The sequence below is a fragment of the Plectropomus leopardus genome, chromosome 2 (assembly GCF_026936395.1).
Source record: "Plectropomus leopardus strain MGB_pleo_1.0 chromosome 2, ASM2693639v1, whole genome shotgun sequence".
Lineage (NCBI taxonomy): Eukaryota > Metazoa > Chordata > Actinopteri > Perciformes > Serranidae > Plectropomus > Plectropomus leopardus.
Window position 1 is genome coordinate 23,973,768 of NC_142177.1, and position 19,608 is coordinate 23,993,375.

A 19,608-nucleotide genomic window follows, 5' to 3' on the forward strand; every position below is an offset into this window, starting at 1 on the left:
CTAAATTAAATCTTAAAGGTGCACTTCACCCCAAAATCCAAAGTCATATTTTCCCTCTTCCCTGTAGTGCTGTTAATCAATCTAGATTGATTTGTTGTCACCGTGAAGAAGGAAGCATGCTTCTACTCATGGACAAGAGGCTCATGTCATAGTGCCGGATGTAAAATGTAATGACGTCCTCCTTGGCTGGCTCTGTGAGCGAGCAGTAGATGCAAGTTTCCCTCTACAGTTGGCTGGTGTGGTTCGGTAGAAAGAAAATAGTTCCTACATGAACCTGCTGAGAGTGAGTAGCTTTTATGCAGTTAAGAATAAGTGGAAAATACATTATTAGGTTAACCTTTTGGGTAATTTAGCAAAATGTGGTGAAAAGTTCTGTCATTAGAGGCATATTTTGCCCAGGTGTCAGGTCAGATGTGTCAGCCATCATATCTCATCTTATCTCCTTAGCTGCTCACCCTTAATCGGTCGTTTGTTAGTGTTAGCCTTTTCAGTTAATTCAGTTAGCAGCAGTTACACCTGACAGTTAATGAGTGTAGAAGTTTAGCAACAACTAATCTCTCTTTGTGTAAATCTCCACTTTGTAATAACCAGTTTAAGTCTGAACTCATGAAGAGCTGCTGCAAACCGACACTTGGAAACTAAATACTGTTAGCTGTTTGAATTCACAAAGGAGGAACATAAAATATTTTACCCTCTTCAAATACTAATGAGGCGCACACACACATACACATCTTCACACCAAAATCCAGACTTCAGAGGGTTTAATCATTAATAAGAAATGAATTTCAAACAGTGTCAGTTTAACATACAAAGGGTAGAATTAACACAATCAGATCATTTGAATGGATCTAATAAAAAGAGCATCCCCCTCTTGAATGGCTTGTGCACATAAAACGCTCCCTGCCACAAAGTGTTTTATAGGGTTGCCATGGTGATGAGCACTTCGTTGCTGGATGGGAGACACCCGATATGTTGCCATGGCGAATGAATCATTTCATGGAGGTTATCGGTAGCAGCTATGTTAAACACTGTTGGTTTGTAAATCTACCACACAGAATCACAATGACTTCCATCTGAGCTCTTTCTATTCAGTCTGAATCTATCTGGATTTACGGTTTTTACCTTCTGACTGTCTCGAGTCTCTTCTGGTGCAGTCAAGGTCTGTGTAGCCACTCCCCTGTCGGATGGTCTCCACCTCACTCCAAAATGAGTCAAGGCAGAGTTTGTCGGGGTGCTGCTCCTGATCCTGGGAGGATGGTGTGTGCGTGCTGTGTGTGTGCTCAGCGGCTGCCTGGTCCTGCGGGCTGGCCCAGGGCTCCACGCTCATCTCGGTGGGGCTGGGATTTCTGGCACAGACATACACACACGTAAAGAAATCGCACGCATGCATGCAAACAAACGAGCAGAAACACAAAGACGCATACAAACACAGGAGGAATGGAGACTGGAGCGATGCGGGGAGGGTGACTCAGCCGGGTGAGCCCAGAGAGATGGAGAGACAAAAGGAGCGGGATGGAGGGAGGGCCGGAGTGAGGAGAGAGACGGCGAGAGCGGACACAAAGGGGGGTCTCTATTGTTCTTGCAAAATGTGGCCTGGAGGCTGAGTACCCTGTAGATCCACTAGATGTCACTGTAATAATGTGAGATCTGTTTCCTGTGGGTCCCACCCCTTCATATACTGCAGCAGATACAGGACTAGAACCCACTAACAATGGAAGCCAGCAAAATAAAATTTAATTAATTAAAATAAATAATCAGAGAGCCAAATAGGAACAAAAAAAACTGCATCCAGCGATTCCTGTGTGGAGGGTACTGTTCTCCAACAAACAATTGGACACACTCAGCTGCAGATACACTCCAACCCTCAGGCACTGTAATGTGACTTGGTGATCTCAGACGCAGGAAGTGGTCATCTGAGTCACCCCGTCGGTGTGCGGCTCAGTCACATTCCTTTAGTCAGCAAATCTCAAGTGACATGCCAAACCACACTGGTCCACATGTGAGGAATGCCAGATGGCTTATCATGCCAGCATGAGTGACGAGAGACAATGAAATGATAGTTGTTCAATGTGTCAGAGCCCTAAATAGATGTCATACTTTCAGCTGTGCTTATCAAGAAGTTTTCCGATGAATGCGACACACCAACTGCGTGTCAGCTGAAGCCAGATCAGATTTGTTCCTGATCAATGGTTTGATGTGCTAAACCAGTTTCAGGCCGTCTTGGAGCCGGGGTGGGGTGGGTGGGGGGGGCTGTGATGTCAGGAGTTAAGAGTTTCAGTAGATACTTTCATTCAGTCTTTTTAAAGACATAGAAATTACAAAATAAATAGACAAAAAATTAATTTCTGTGTAGGGTCATATATGAGATAATGCCCAGTGAGACTATGAAGCACAAAACAATGCCAGTATATGTGATTGGGGAAAAAAAAAGAGTGAGCAGTTCCGTGTGAAAAGAATCACCGTCTTTATATGCAGGTGTGTCATTAACCCCTAAAAACTCCATCATAACTACTTCTCCATTAAGGTCTGTAAAAAAAACAGTATCATTTGTCAAAGAAAAACGGTTCATGCTAATTTTTTACTGGTCTTTAAATTCAGCCCAGTCACCAAAAGAAAATATTGGCATTTTACATTTCACACAAACATATTGTTTCTAGATTGATGTAGTATGTGAGCTGATTTTATCTCCGGAGGGTAGAGGGTATGGTGGATGTCGTAAAACAAAAACAAGATGGCTGCCTACCTGCAGACCACAGTTTGGGTAGGACATAACATTATGATAAAACATCACATTGCAATTATTTTTACCTGATGTTGCAATTGCGAGATGATTTATGATATTAGAGAGAACGTAAAATTTTAAAATATCTTAATTTTCATTGAAAACCATTTAAATTCTAATATATAACATACAATAACTATTAATAACACTGTGATACATTTTGATTAAGCGTTTAGCCTTTTATTCGAGATTAACAAACAGGTAAACCGGTCGTTTTTCATTGCTGTGTTTTCCAGAAGCTTTTTAGCCACTAAACATGGTTGTTATTTAGTCACCAAACGCTGTTTCCATTTGGATAGTGCCATGAAATGTATAGTTTGTACCAAGGCGTCATTGTGTTTCCAGCTGATATTGCGCGACTAAAACCTTACCCAAAATATTATATTTCCCTAGTTATAAACAAGTAGTCTTTGCACCTAAAAATAACTACATGTTAACCACAGTGCTGTTAAAAAAGTACGTTTTAACATATCTGCTACCTAATAACGTACAAATGTAACGTATCCATGCTTTGCGGAAATGTATAATGCCAACATTTATTCTGGCTTTTGGGATGTTAAACCAGTATGATTACATTCCAGCATACATCAGTAGCATGTTATCTAATGTGGTATGTGCAGTGAAGTCTGAACTTTGATTTCATTAGAAAAACGTCCTACATTTCAACAATTGTTTGGGCTTTTTCCCAGGCACATAGATCTAATGTACTGTATTGGTATCAGCAATAATATAAACATCACTGAGAGTGTCAGGGATAGTCCACACCAGACAGATCTGTTATTTCTAAGATAAATCAAATGTTTAGTCTATAACATGCCAGAAAACAGTGTAAGAATGCCAATCACAGCAGAGCCAAACACTCCTCCTTCATATTGCTTCTTTGTGTCTACCAGCAGACCAAAACTCAGAGAGTCTATTTATAATTATGTAAAACAGAGAAAAACAGCAAATCCTCACAACTGAGGAGATGGAGTCAGCAGATGTTTGACATGTATGCTGAAAAATGACTCAAACAATTATTCAGTAATCCCAATTGTTGTTGACTCATTATCTGTGAGTCGACTAATTGTTTAAGCTTCACTTTGAGTCCAGTTTTTTGTCACATCCAAATTGTAACAACATTGTTTGTAAAAAAACAGATTTTAAATAGGAAAAGAAAATACAGTATCTACTCTCTGATCAATGCTTAACATTATCCAATAACCTTTAGATATGGAAGTGAGGACTGGAATAAAAAATACAGTATGGATGCATTCCTAATGAGCACTATAGACATAATAATTATTACTTCTTTTCATAAATCTGGCTCACTACATCGATCACACGCACAGCTGTCCAAAGCTATAACATGCACTCACAATCTGCTACTCATATGGACAAACAACATTAAGCCTGAGAGATGAGAGGTCTGCAGACAGCTGACACACAGCAGTGAATTCAGGATCAACCTCAACTTCAGGGAATCTAACATTTTGACATAAAACTGACTCAGAAGTTCACAAGATCAACTTGTTTTTAACCCACAAATGAAGGTTTGTCTGCAAACCACCACACAATGATCATGTGTTTTTCAAAATAGAGTCACGGCCTAAAACAGTTTGGGAAACACAGACTTCACAGCATCAAACTGAAGATATTTTCTGACTTTACCCCACAGCGTGCAATCTACACAACTTCACTTAAAGCCTAGAAAACAACCAAACTTTCAGCCAAACATTTGTGAATTTAGTCCTGCTGATCCAGCTCCATCTCACCACACATACCTGGCTTTTTTCTTTTGTGAGGAGGACTTTCCACGCTTACTCCTCACTGGGCTTTGGTTCGGACGGAGCCTGAAATGGTTCAGCCTGGTGCGTGGAAACTGCATGGTGGACCCGAGCCTGCCCACCAGTACCTCCTCTCTGCCTCCCATATCCACAATGCTAAAAGAATCCAGGAATTACAGTCCGGCACAAAACCTAGCTTTATCCAGTCCTGTTGGTTGAACACCATGTGAGTGCAGCGTGTAAATCTGTCCGCTGCTCCAGTTTCTCTGTGCGGTGACAGGAAGGGTTGTTGTGAGGTTTCACTGAGTGAGTCTTGGGGCTGTGTGGCGAGTTTGTGAGCTGGAGCAGGAATGCAGGAGGGAGTGACGACTCCTCGAACATCACACATCATTCATACCTGTCTCCTCCCTCGCCAGAGGTGACACGCCCTGCCTGCATGACTGACGGCACATCAAATCTTTTTCAAACACAAATGTTTGACATTTTTAAAAACTATTAAAGCACTTTGGGCTGTAACATTACAATGACACTTGTTCTAGTCCACGTGAAAGTCTAATGGACGGAGACAATGAAGCCGCACAGGTGAAAGCTTTCACTCATGTGTATACCTCAGGCACTTTACTGGCCTGTTAGTGAAAGCTGCACAATTCAGCTTGAGCTAATTAATCAAGGATTCTTTGATGAAACAGGCACATTATCACCTCTTTTCCCTGCTTTTACTCTAAGAATTAAGTTAATCAAACGGATCAAAGGATGAAATTTATACTGTTTTTATCAGCACAGTTGGAGGGTCAGGGCGACTCAGTTTCACTGTAGTGTTTGCTGCATGTGACAATAAATCTTCCTTGAATCCTTGAGATTCTTTTGGTGTGACAGCTCCTGACGTGGTACGTTAAATCAAATCATTGCCTTATATGCAGTGGATAGCTACTTATTGCGACATCCGTAGCTCATGTCCTAGTCCAACCTCATACCTGAGCTCTGGACTGAACAGTTGACATAAATAACTGTCAGGTGGCTGAGTGTTGGATGAGATGTATGAGCGCGAGTCCGAGCGAGACACAGTGCCTCAAGTTCCCCAAGTGCAACTGGTCTGTCAACATTGCATGTGTGTGAAAGCTACTGCAACCCCTCAGCCCCCCCTCACCCATTCACTGACTCATCACCACTTTTTCATCCCCTCTTGTCATGCTGATGACAGCCTATACATCAGCAGAGGATGTAAATAGACAGAGGCAGATTGCAAATGAGATTAGGAGAAATTGTCACCCTAACAAGTATGTGTCGTTTTCAAGTTTGCCATTGTCTGACTTAGATTTAGTCGGTATTAATGAAAATTTGAAGAACGATTCTGGGAATGCATTTCCATGAAAATACAGCAGAAACCTGCAGTGCAGCTTACAAGGAAGAGCCCAACTAGTTCTGTCAGTCTCTACAGTTTGTCATGAGACTCAGCTTTCTGTATAGAAAAATGTATCTGGAATCATGGACACAAAATGACAAATACAAAGAGACCCAAAATGACTGCAAAGACACTCAAAATGATCACAAAGAGACACAAATATACAAGAGAGAGATGCAATATGACATTAAAAAAGACCAAAAACATCTAGACAAAGGAAAAAAAGAGACACAAAAGTGCTACAAAAAGGTACTCAACAGCTGCAGAGATACCCACAATGACAACAAAAGGGGCAAAATATCCACCGACAAAAATAACGAGAGACTAAATCGATAAAAAGAGATTCAAAACAGCTACAAAGAGCGACAACATAATGGGACAAAATGACCACAAAGAGACTCAACAATGACTACAAAGAGATGCAAAATGACCAAAAAGACAAAAATAATCAACAAAGACACGCAAAATGACCGCAGAAAGTGGTAAAACAACCTAAGATTTAAAAAACAGGGGACCTAAAACCTCATAGAGATGCACATGACTACAATAATAAGCAAAATAACAACAAAAGAGAGGCTTAACAACTATAAAATCTGTGTTTTGCTCCTTTGCAGGAGAGATAGTGAGCACATTTGCATGTCAGTGTCCAGGGGCCCGTTGTCTCATAATCCACTCGTGTCTGGAATAAAGGGCTCAAACTTTGCCATCAGAAAGATAAAAATAGTCTTGAGCCAGACTCATAACTAAAATGACCTCAAGCTGAGTATGCCAGTGGCCATGCTGTGGAGACCCTCAAAGGACAGATCATAAAGAGGAGGGAAGAAAGCTTCCTTGTTTTGCCCCAAGAGCCAAGAGCAAAATGAGCATTGTCTCATTTTTACCCTGTTAATCATACCTCACCATGCCAGCAAGTTAGCCACAAGACAAAACCCATTCTCCTTGCTACTTTTGAAAATACACAATTGAAAACAGGGACTGCTGAAAATGTCAGGGTGTTGGGCTTGTTTCTTTTTGAATGAAGACAAGAGAGTAAACAGGAAGCCGGAGAAGAATGGACAAAATGTCAAACTGCTGTCTTACGTTTACACTCAGGCACTGTGGGAAACAACACAGAGTAACCCCAAGCAACAAACTCCGGTCAAGGAATACGGTAATCCACTTGAAATAGCGGCTCGTGTTGAAAGCAACACAGTGTTTAATCCTCGTGGCTGAATTCCACTGCAAGCCTCTTATCTTGCAGAGAATGCAACAGTTTGCTCAGAGACTTGAGAAAGTGTTTCTCGTCAAACCCCTGTCACAGCATGTCCTGTGATACAGAAAACCCCAAACACTGAGAGATCTACAGTCTACCATATCGCTAAATAAACAACAAAAAGCACCAAAAACATGAAAATGATCATCAGACTATTGCACTGTGAAACCCTCCCATGAAATAAAAGCCAAACTAATGTGTGGAGTCACAGAAGAAAACTGCTGACAACCGTGCTCAGCACCCAAACCCTGTTTTACCCCGCAGTAGTGGAGTTAATCCATACATGAGCTTCACGTCCCAACAGCTGCACCAGAGGCCTAATCCTACCTGGCCTTGGCCCGCGCGATGACTCTGCCTGAAAGCAGCAGCAGGGCCGCCGTGCCACTTCTCCCCCACGGCATCCTGCTGTTGTCCCCCCAAACTGCTGCGAGCTGTAGGAAACAGCAGCTGCCTGCCGCTGGCAAGCCGTTTCCTTGTAGTCTCTTCAGTGCACAAACACATTAGAACAAGGACGGTCGCACTGCGCTGGTAGGTAGGAACGTCACTACATCGCATCCTGGGGCAGGAAAGGAGGTCTGCATGGGGTGGGGGTAGGGGGGCCGGGTAAGGAGAGGAGCTGAGTGGCTGAATAACTGACCGGGGCTGGGACACAGACGGAGGGAAGAGACTGTGTGAATGGATTAGGTAGAGGACACAACAGCTGCATGTCTGACTGAGTGGCGGGCCGACCAGCTGTACGGATGAAGTTACAGTGGAGCTTCACCATTTCCACCAGTGGGACAAAGAAAAGTGGAAATGGTCCATTATGTTAGTGGCAGCGTTGTCACTTATTCATGCACTGATTTACTCAAACACAGCTGACCTCTGGTCTTTTGTCCTTACGGCTGTCATCGGTAACTGGAGGCCATCATCCAAGTCACTGTCATTTATTTACAGCTGGGCTGAATATCAGTGAATAACAGGGAGGTCTCAGCCTGACAGAAAGACACTTGGTCCAATGATGTCCACAGACAATTTTAGAGGTAGGGAAGAAATAACACTGCATCTTGAACTTTGGATCAGACAAAGAAGAGGGAGGAACACATGGCAGAGTAGGACGGGCACAAACCCACAATGCAATCTGTGTCCTCTGCTATATCTTTTGGACATTACATGATTTGACACGGTTTAAGATCTAACTTTAAATCTGACTTAACCCTCCAGATACCGTTTCAACAGTTTCAAGAGCTAGTAGACATTCAGTCATTTCTGATTGTGCAGACGGGAAGAAATTGCCTAAAGATCTTCCATCTATCCATCTAGTTTTTTTCATGTGCTCAGCCTTCACCACAGATTTTTCTATGAGTCAGCCAGCTCCCTGCCTCCACTGCCTACTCATTTTTTTTTTAACTTTTGTATGATAAACTAAACCTAACACAGTAGACGATCTCAAAAGAAACATGTAACAAATACAAAGACACCCAAAACGACTGCAAAGACGCTCAAAATGACCAGAAAGAGACACAAATAAACAAGAGAGAGATGCAATATTACAACAAAAAGACCAAAAACAACTAGACAAAGAAACTACAAAGAGACACACAACTACTACAAAGAGTCATTTGAAAAGGACACTTAAACACCAGTGATGACAGAGACAGGGAGATCACCCTCTCCTTGACCTCTTTTAGTGAAATTTAATGGCTCTGACTGTCCTTTAGTTGAATTTTTACACACAAACTCAGTGCTGAACTTAGCTGAGACAGATGTTTGGCTTATTATGACATAATTATCATTCACAAAGTGAAATTTCAATCAGATTTACTAGATTTGTCTCTTTAGGAGAAAACCTTGAGGGCTGACCACCAAGGATTGGACTTTGTATGATAGCAGTGTTGGGTAATCTTAGATTGCAATAAATCTACAGTATACAGTGTTTCTAGCAACATATGTGAGCTACTTATTGATATAAATCTGATAATGTGACAACATTACCAACATTTTGTTAATAAGATTTCCTCATATGATACAATAAAACGTAATTCGCTTGGCATTGCAGTTCCCTAAAAAACATATTTGCTTTTCCAAAATTGTAATATTAACATCTGGTGGACTGCAAAAACAAGGAGGTAAAGGGCAGTGGATTAAGGTGGCCTTCTGTTTTGATGTATGAACCCATCACTGGTCATTTTAAAGCCGATGATAGCTTTGTAGCAGCAACATGTTTGTTTTTCCCACATTAAATAAGTCAATTTATTTGGAGTCATTGGATATTTTTCTGTTTATTTGATCGTCGCCACAACTGTGCACTTGATACATTGTTCAGGATTTTGCAGATGTGCATGCTGGTACTTTTCACCATGACTACTCGCAGAATGATATATTTTTTTTAGCTTGTAATATATTTGCAAAATACTGTATATCTACTGTCCATTGAAAACAAATTCCATATCAGTTTTGTTCTGTCTGGTTCAGAAAACCTGATAGTGTACCTCTTGTCCACTTTATATTGTATTTAGTAACAGGCCCAGTGAAGCCTCCTCACGATGGTTTACATCAGTCAAAAAAAAACATTCCTACTAAAATGAAAACCTGTAAAAGCCTTTCAGTCGCTGTTAAAGTCCAACTAATCGGCTCCTGGATGAGGTTTTCTGCACTTTCTGAAGTGTTCCTCTATAAAAAATTTTCCCATGTCGAAGCCATAATTAAATAAACGGATCAAATCATGCAGTATATAACTTGCAAACTAAATGCAGAATCAATTGACATTTTCATTTAGTGTGGCTGAAATCAAATGTGGCTCCTCTCTGGTGCGCAGTGTCAGATATCTGGCAGGATCAGCGTAGTCTGTGCTCTAAGCTGCTGGTGTCTCAGCTCCCTGGCAGTTTGCCCAGTCACTTCTTACACTCAGTTTGACTCTAACCAGATCAACACAGATTAGGGAGACCACGGGGATCTCGCTCGGGATTTTGCCGTCTCCACCAGCTCTCTCTCCTCACAATATCTTATTCCTCACTCTTCTCAGAGGTTTCTCCATAGTCTAAAACAATGGAGAGGTCTCTATAGTAACCTCAGTGTTGTGTTTCACTCTCTTGACTCTCACCTTGATTCAAGTCCAGCAAAAACCACCATATCTGCTCTCCTGCAACTTCCCTCTTACCACATCCTTCCGTAAAATGTTTCTTTCCTTTCTTTTGAATCGTATCTCTGACTGTTGTTGCTGCTAAGTCAAGTCCTTTCTCGCCTTCACTGACACTGCGACCTTAGTTCGCAGATACGCCCGGAGGAAAAGGAGAGTGGAGAACGTGATGGCATGTCACCTTGTGACCCTGCAGATGGCATGTGACAGCCAGCTCAGCCTCTTGGCCTGCTCATCCACCTTTTGGCAAGTAGAGCACAGATACTGAAGGGGAGGGGAGGACAGGAAAGTGGAGCGGAGTAGAATACAGGGGAGGGAAAATTTGTAAAAAGAGAAAAGAGGGCAAATGCCGATGGAGAGGGATAATACAGAAGAGGAAGGAGGGTGTGAGAGGAATGGAGGAACGAGGACAAAAATGCCAGCTTTAACCTCTTGAATACTGAGCATATTGGCTTGATTTCTTCCAAAAACAGTTACGAGTGGATGAGTTGTTACAATTTTCAAGAAAATTACCAGAAATTTAGCAAAAAAAGAGGTAAAAACAAAAGAAAGAAAAAAATTAATTAAAAGATAATAATAATAGTTTCCCTTTTTATTACTATCTTTTAATTAATTGTTTTCTTTATCTCATCTCTCTGTCTCTCTCTTTTTCTTTTAAAGCTTATTTTCAGGACATTTTCTTCTAATTTCTTGCAATTTGTGCAACATCTCTGGTCAAGTTGCTTTCTGCCTTTTTAGCCATGTTTTCACAACAAAACCAAACCAATTCCAAACCAAACCATAAAATTGATGGTCTTCTAGGTTTCAAGGGGTTAACTACATTGATAGCCTGCGATAAATATTTAAAATGTGAATATCAATTGATGAGAAAAGAAGAAAATGTGTCTGAGGCGGGCTTACTGACACGTCCAGATGGTTTAACTAACAAGAAAATGGTGACACAGAGCCAGAATGATGCAGCCTGTCACTCAAACCAATAACTCACAACACAAACACAATTAAAGACGTGGTTGCATGCAAGCATGCTGTATATGCTTGCACGTGCATGACCACACAGAAACAAAAGAGGCTATCAACAGTGGTGCACAGTGCCATTAAATGCCGGGGTTAATTTCATGTAGCTGATACCATTTCTCAGTCAAATGACAACAACACTATGTCACACAAACCAATGAAAATTACGTTCAAATTTGAGATGAGCGATTTTATCACAAGCACAGATGATTTAATAGGATGAAAAATTAGATCATGCACCTTTGATTTTTATTTTATACATACACAAAGGCAGGACTGTGCTGTGGCAAAGGAGCTCCTGCATGGCACCCACAGCAATGTGGGTGTTTCCGTTCATCACTATTTATGGCCGCAAAGTTTTACCACATTAATTCATCGGGGCAATGCAGCTGAACTTGTTCTGAAAGCACAGATGGGAAGTTGAGTTGGAGAAAGCTTCAATTATCTGGTCATAAAAACATATTGATGCATTGTTAAAAATATGCAAGGGCAAAATGAGTGCAAACTTCACAATGGCCACTGCATAGGTGTGCATCACTGATATTTCCTTTCCGTCAAAGGTGTTCTTATAGCATGATTTCACCTGAAGCTGAGGACGTGAAATAGTTTTCAGTGGGCTGAATCTATAAATTATCACAAAATAAGCTCATTACAGACTGTGGGATGTTTTAATTTTATTATGTGAGAAAAATGTTAAGATTCAACAAAAGTACTCACAGCTCAGCATATCACCAACTGTCGACACTTTTGTTCAGATTCAGCTGCCATATTTCTATGTTGGTGTGGAGGATATGCAGGCCTAGTAAGTTTAGAGAGATAATAACTACCTTTGTTTGGATGTTCATGGCTCATATTCTCAAGAGAAAAAAAAGGTGACAACTATGAACTCGTTGCTCTTTCCCTACCACCCAGCACTGATACACTGTCACACCTTACTTGACTTTATCAGCACCTTATAATTTCATAACTCACTGACAATAAAAAAACAGGCAATAAAGCAGGCAGGGAGTATCCACAGAAAAGCTATAAATGGACATCTGATTTTAACTAAATAAATGAAACATGCTCTGTTGCATGTCTCTCCTTATGATAAAGTTAAACTACCTTCCTCGACTATATCTCCTGCACAAAATCATTCCACACAATTGCTAATGACAGCAGATATTATTTAATTTTATATGTTTTTGTGAATCCAAATCCTTCCTTGAAGCAGATTGCATATTGCGTCAACCAAAACACACCATGTGTCCTCATGTATACGTGACTCACCGCAGCTGCCTACCTGAGCTGTGCAGGGCTTAAGATATACTAGCAATGACAGCTGGAATACCTTCTCTTCTCTCGCCATATGGAGTAAAAGTGGATTACAAGAGGAGTAGTGCTTTGCACAGACTCTTACTGACTTGTAAGCACACACCCTCTGCCTTTTCTCTTAGGGTATTATGTTAGTACTAACAGGGTAACAGAATAGCCATGTGTTCTTGACATGGTACATTTCTGACAGTGAGCTGAAAAAAAAGCACTGAGGTTATACTGCACAATACTATAACAGTTTCTAGTCTGAACAGCATGGGTGCTCTTCTGCAGCAAAGTGAAACTTATTAGGGCTGTTTGTTGTTTATGAGAGAGGAGGGGTGGTGCTAAATGCACTGTGGAGGGAGCTTTGATTCTTGATCTGGCCTAAGGGAGCGACATTCAACTTTAAATGGTTATATTTTGTATTTATTTTAAAACTACCCCCAGAACCCCAAAATGTACAATTGGGTTTGAAAAGCATGTTTTCTTAAAAAATCTCAAAAATCACACCATTAGTCCACCACCAGAACTGTGGAATTTGGTCATTTATAGTGGAAGTGCATTTACACCAGTAAATCAAAAATAGATATTTGTAGCCCCTAGGAGAGTCATGATTAAAAAAGAAAAAAAAGTCACACCCCAGCCACCCCCTTACTCTGAAAAATAAAGTATAGTCCCTTGATTGTTTGTATTATTATTATTATTATTATTATTATTTTACATCAAAAGACAGTAATACAAACAAGTAGGCTATGCATTATTTTTGAAAAATAAAATTAGGTTTACTGTGGGAGTAATATCTAATGTCAACTAATGGCACACGCACTGGAAAGGCAGGAAAGGTAACAAATCAGCTAATTTATTCTTAAAAATTCACTGACATGTAGTCTATTTTAAAGTTTTTTTGTGTGAGGTAAGCTATATTGAGTCTTTTATCTATGTACCTATCTATCTTAACTCTTCGTGTTCTTCGTGCACCTTAACTCATGCACGAAGAACAAAAACGCCCATAGCAACAGCTCTGGGTACCCTAGCAACCGCAAAGGCTTCCTCACCGGAGACCACAAACGCAAAGCCAAACGACAAAACACACATAACTAATGTCAACAAGTCAACAATTTACACTCCATTTATAATAAACATAGCTTTTTACCCGACAACATCAGTGATTTTTTTTTTTCAAATTTTAAAAGGTTAGCTAGTTACCTGAAAACAAAGAGATACACGCTAACAGACAGGTTTCTTACCTGGGGAAACACCGTCGACATCGCCGGATGCGAAGGCTCGCCTGAGCGTGAAAAGAGGATTTTTCCTTGTAGTACAACAGTGATGAGACTTGCTGTGAGCGGTGACAACAAACAGATGGCGGGACGGCAGCGGAGCCCTGTGAGAGGAGGAGAGAGGCTGCTCTCCTCTTCCGATGACCATCCACGTTATCCCTCACACCTTGCGGCTGACGTCACCACGCCGGGTCTCAGTAATAACTGCCGTATGACCAACTGGTTTCTGCAAAATATTTCTCTTTGGTTTTTCTTTTTCACATAAACAGGCAAGGTATAGCTTAAAAAACGGCTACTGTAATAGTCTGCAGGAGGAAAATGCTTAAAAAATACTGCATGCATGGTTATATGATCTTTTGACGTCATTACCGAAACTTTAAATACATTTCAAAGTAATTTGGATTAAGAGCATCCTCAATTAAACTCTACCCCCATTTGCAACCAACAATATCCCTTTTAAAAGCCTGGCATCTCTCATTTTTAAATGGGTCATTTTTTTGTAGTTTATCTGTTCATTTAGCCCATTTATCATCTTTTTATGATTTTTTTGTATTCGTTTTATCTGATTTATCTCTTATGTAAGGTATATAGCCAGTATAAAATGAAAAATACTGTTGCTGCTGTTTGCATTTGTTCCATTTTTACATTTGACCTAAATAAAAGTAAATATTTTAATATTTAAAAGCTAGTGCTAGCATCATGCAAACTGAACTGACTCTTATTCTAAAAAAGTTTTTTTTTAAAAACCCACACACAATACTGTTTAGACAGAACTTTTCTAAGCTTGCTTACAGTATAATAACACTAAAATTCTTAGTTTCTAAGTAGTTTATTCGGTCTAAAACCTACAAACACATACACGATACACATAAAAACAACATCAAATGGTAATAAATGCTATTCCCTGTTTAATTGTACAACTGGTTATTGTTATTTTGATCATCAAGCAAAAATGTGAAGCTACATTCTTTGTGAATGGGATGGATATTAGAAAACTAAACTTTTGGGGCTACAATTTCTTTGATAGTTAATATATTCAAGATGTAGATGTCTTGAGCATATGTGATTTTTTTATAGGATAAATAAGACTCGATAAGACTGCTCTGGTGTCCACTTGATGGTGAGAATGCGGCCTTCAGAGCAAATACCACAAATTTGGAATATAAATAGCACTTGATTCTGAGTGAGTCAATAACAACACATATTCTTTGCACAAGGTCGACATACTGGAAAGTCCTCAGGATGCAGCTAATGGTCAGATCATTTCCAGTAAGTGACTGAGAATTGATTGCCTTTTCCAAGGTCAATAAAGAATATTCATGCACACAATCAACAATGTATCAACTATTTAAAATGACACATGCCCATTCAAAGCCCCATGTGACTCAAGCTTAGACTATGGCGTCCTTGAATACAGTCACAGCTGTGTAGAAATACAACTCTTTTGGTTATTTTTAGCCAAGCTGGCAGCAGAGCTGCAGGGATAGCATGTCAGTCGGTTAGTGGTCCACCACTTTGGTACAGAGTAAAATATCTAAACACCTGCTGGATGGATTGAGATGAAATTCAGTACAGATATTCATGGTCCCCAGAGGATAAATCCTAATGGCTTTGATGATTGACGGACTTTTCCTCTAGTGCCACCAGCAGGTCAAAATTTTACTTGTGAAATATCTTAACGTTCAGATGGATTTGAACCAGTTTTTGTATGTTTGTGTGGGTTTCCATGACATTTTTATAAACATTCATGTTTCCCTCAGGATGAATGTTTACTACTTTCATGTTTTTTAACTTTTCATCGACAGTACCATCTTTTCTAAACCATATTATCAAAATTTAATTTGTTCAACACCTGGTTTTATGAGCAAAAAACTGCAAGACTAATAACATAGATAAACAGCATTTTCTGCAGACATATAATAAAATTAGGAGGAAAAACTCTTTGAGACTATGTTCACAATATTTCAACACACCATCCAATAAAAATTCACTTAAAATAGCCATTTATAAAAATGTCAACAAACATAGCACTTCGACTCCAGGGGATGTAGCAGGAGCCAGAATAAAGAGCAAATTTTAATTTCATTTTTTAAACTATGTTTTAAACTACATTTAAAGAATGACTAGTAGTTTAGTTAATTTAATAAACACACTTCAGACTAATGGAAATTGAATCTCTGTGGTGTTTAATATGTGAACATCAGGTGTGCTTATAATCAGCGTGTATATATAACACACACCATTTTCACCTCTGCCTTCTCACGGCTCTCACATCACTCGTTGAAATCAATCACTCTTGCTGTCGACACAGTGCTGCAGTGGGAGTTATTTATTTGTAGATATCCCATTCCAAACATTCTGTAAACGCGGCCCGACTCATTCGCTCCACCCCTGCAGTGTGTCTAGTTGCAGCTTTGAGGTGGAAAGATCATCCCTCCTGGACAGATAAATTCTCTCTGGCATCCTGTTTTTGTTTTCATTGTCCTCTCAGCTTTCTTGCAGACTGTCCGGTTCAGTCCAGGGTTGTGTGAATATGTGTGTTTGTGTAAGTGTGTGTGGGCGAGACAGAGAGAGAGAGAATGTGAGGTGAAAAACACACACAGACACAGCGATAGAGAGCACAAAGGGCCCGTAAAGCATCCCACTCTCTTCCTGCCATTGTTTCATCTCAGGGAGCCACATGAGACTCGGCTGGGCTATACGCCTCCTGGACATCGGCTTGTTCCCCCTCCCATTGGCCCACTCCTCCTACGGGCTGCTCTGCGTTTCCATGGAGACAGAGAATATGCCTGCAGATGACTGCATCCCCTGCTGAAAGGCATTAATGGAGGCAATAATACAACACAACCTGACTGTTAAAAGAGCAGTGCAGAGACAATTCATGCATTCATTTATCTTCTATGCTTTTCTAAGAAAATCATGTTCATCCAAAAAGTCAGCTTTTCCTGAAATAAAACGAAATGGATCCTACTGACTTCAGTGATCCCCTGAATTTTCATCCACCGCCATCATATAGTACAATTTTGTGGTTCTGAGTGAAATATCTCAATAACTTTTGGATAAATTGCCATGAAAATTGCTTTAGGCATTTATGTTCATCCCCCTGGAAATGAACTGTATTAAATGATCCTCTGTGTGTCATATCAATATTCATACGCAACCCTGTGGACTGATCCTCGTCGTTAATCTGTGCATATTTCTATCATCTATACTATTAACCTGATTTTGGCATTGTATAGCTATATTGTATATTTTGGGGGGATTTGCACCTTACTGTCTTACTGTTGTCTTAGACCTTTTAAATTTGCACTCTCTATTTTAATACTCTTCACATTTGCACTTTTCCCACTTTGAATTGCAACTGCTGTATAGCAATTTTCTTTAGGATATCTTATCTTCATCTAGCACCATCAGGTCAAAATTTAAAATTGTCCAGTGCTTTGGTTTATGAATTAGCATCTGCAAAATGTATGACATTCCCATCAGCATTAGCTGCACTTAGTGCCAATTTCCAAGTATTAGCATGCTAATATTGAACCTGCTAAACATCAGCATGTTAGCATTGTCAATGTGAGCATATTAGCTTGCCAACATTTTGCTCAAAGCACCATTGTGTCTAAGCAAAGCCTCGCAGAGCTGCTAACACAACTGCAGATTCTTTTATTTAAAGATATTTTAGCCTCAGACATTCAGAGCTCATCTGAACCAACCATGAGTATTTAAAGGAGCAGTGTGTAAGATTTAGGGGGATTTAGTGGCAACTAGCAGTGAGGATTGCCAGCCTGCTCTCTTTCTGAACTCATCAAATACGTCCACCTTCTGCATCCAACTGAAAGTGGTTGGACAGCGTCCGCTGGGAATGTGGACACCACAGAACCGGTGGTGTTGTTATTATACTTTGGGAGTGCTGGAATGATGAGATGAGGATACTAAGTCAAGTCGAGTCAGTTTAGTCTCACTTCAAAACAGCGACAACACATGCTCACGGCGAGCTCACAGTTAACTAGCAGGAAGGCTAAGCCGCCCAAACAACAAAGCCCTGAAACTCCATTTCCCAGAGTCCCCCTCGGTCCACTCTGAACTCTGCTTCTTAAAAGCAGCAGTCTCTAGTGAATGTCTCTAAAACGTCTCCATGATGTGGGTCACCACAACACACCAGCAGATGGCCGGACGGCACCAGGCGTGTCCTTATGATACACGCACGGGTAGTGTCACTTGAGAAGGCGGCTGGACAGAACTGATAATGTGCGCATAAAACATGAAAGGATGGCGTCAAGTTGTCATCCTGCCAGTGACCACAAAATATCAGGATCCTAAATGTGTGTAGGCAGGAGGTGGATGGATCCCACAAACTACTGACTTTCATTTGGGACTCTGGTGTTTATTAAACCCATCTGAAACTTCTCCCAGTTAGAATTCCCACAGTGTTCATTGTTGAGCTTTTTTTTTTAACCAGGAGCCAAATTATCCACAGAGATCTCTTCCTCTCCAAAACAAGCAGACCACGTGATTAAAACCAGTAAAAAACACTGAATAAAGGAGCTTCATGTAACAGCATTTCTCCTGTGCTGTTTGGTTCATCACAGACGGGCTGCTTGCCAAGCAACCTTTGAATGTGTGCTCACCTTTTTTCTCTGATAACCTAATAACCCTAAGTTCTTGAGGTTTTAACTGGGAGCTAAATGATCTCTTCTATTCAAAATCAAACAAACTTTGTGATTTAAACCAGTATAAACAAAAAACAGTGTATTTCTGACTCTCATTGCAAAGGGGCTGCTAACCACACGGGCTGATTCAAAAATGCAAATGTTTGTATCGAAACCAGTCTTTCATTTGTCTGTTCTGGGCTACTGTAGAAACATGGTGGTGCAACATGGTGATCTCCATGGACAAGGACCTGCTCCCTGTGTGGATATAACTGGCTCATTCTAAGGTAACAAAAAAATGATACACTAAAGAAAACATTTATTATGCTATATTCCATTTCTGCCTGTATATCCCCCTAAATCCTACACACTGGAACTTCAATCCTTCAATTCAACCTGAAAATCTTTAAAATTACCAAGTAATGAGATGCACAGTTTTTTGTGTACAGTAATTATATGTGAGTTAGAAAAAAAGTGCAAAACATGTGAGCCTATTGTAAAACTTGAGTGTGTGAGCTCATTTGCATGTCAGAACTCTTTTATATGAGTTTGCAGATGTGTGAGTTTGAATGTCTTTGGCACCTGTATGCATATTTCCACCTGCACATGGGAGTGTCTGTGCATGTGAGCGTGCATGCATGACCTCATAACAAGTTTGACAATGATTGATTGTAACGCTACCTGCAGAGAGGAACCTTATCCATGCTAATAATCAGGTTAGCCTCCTTTAACACTGAGCTCCACTGAGCCTTTTCTCAAACATGAACTCTGCCTGCTTGTTTACCCCAGAGTGAAACTTAAATGCACTGATCAGAAAAAAAAATGTTGACACTTGACAACAAAAATGTTTTTTGTTTTTAACATTGGCTTACACACTGACATGTGTGCATTAAGTGGGATTGCAAAGTTCTTTAAGGCCCTCAGCTGCTTTGCTGTAGTAGATCTGGGAAAAGAGCCAGACATCTGCTGTCTTGCACACTCTGTCTCACGTCACACCAGCACGTGAAACCTGCCCTGCTTGTGTGGTCGGGTGGATTATGTTGTGAAGAAAA

At 40.4% G+C, this 19,608-nt stretch overlaps 1 protein-coding gene across 3 annotated transcripts in view; it reads right to left on the reverse strand.

The window, feature by feature from the left end:
• arhgap40 (Rho GTPase activating protein 40) overlaps window positions 1-14,036 on the reverse strand; it is a 31,917-nt gene extending 17,881 nt beyond the window's left edge. Inside the window, exons 1-3 of one of the 3 annotated variants that reach the window (XM_042505609.2) lie at window positions 13,878-14,036; window positions 11,599-11,734; window positions 1,123-1,346 (exon numbers count right to left, since the gene is read on the reverse strand). In XM_042505609.2, coding sequence (XP_042361543.1) covers window positions 1,123-1,327 — 205 coding nt within the window. In that variant the 5' untranslated portion in view covers window positions 1,328-1,346; window positions 11,599-11,734; window positions 13,878-14,036. Of the gene's footprint in view, window positions 1-1,122; window positions 1,347-4,545; window positions 5,665-7,529; window positions 7,754-11,598; window positions 11,735-13,877 lie in introns of those variants that run through there. The other 2 variants (XM_042505594.2, XM_042505586.2) reach the window with 2 other exon arrangements.
• Between the last annotated feature and the right edge of the window lie 5,572 nt (window positions 14,037-19,608).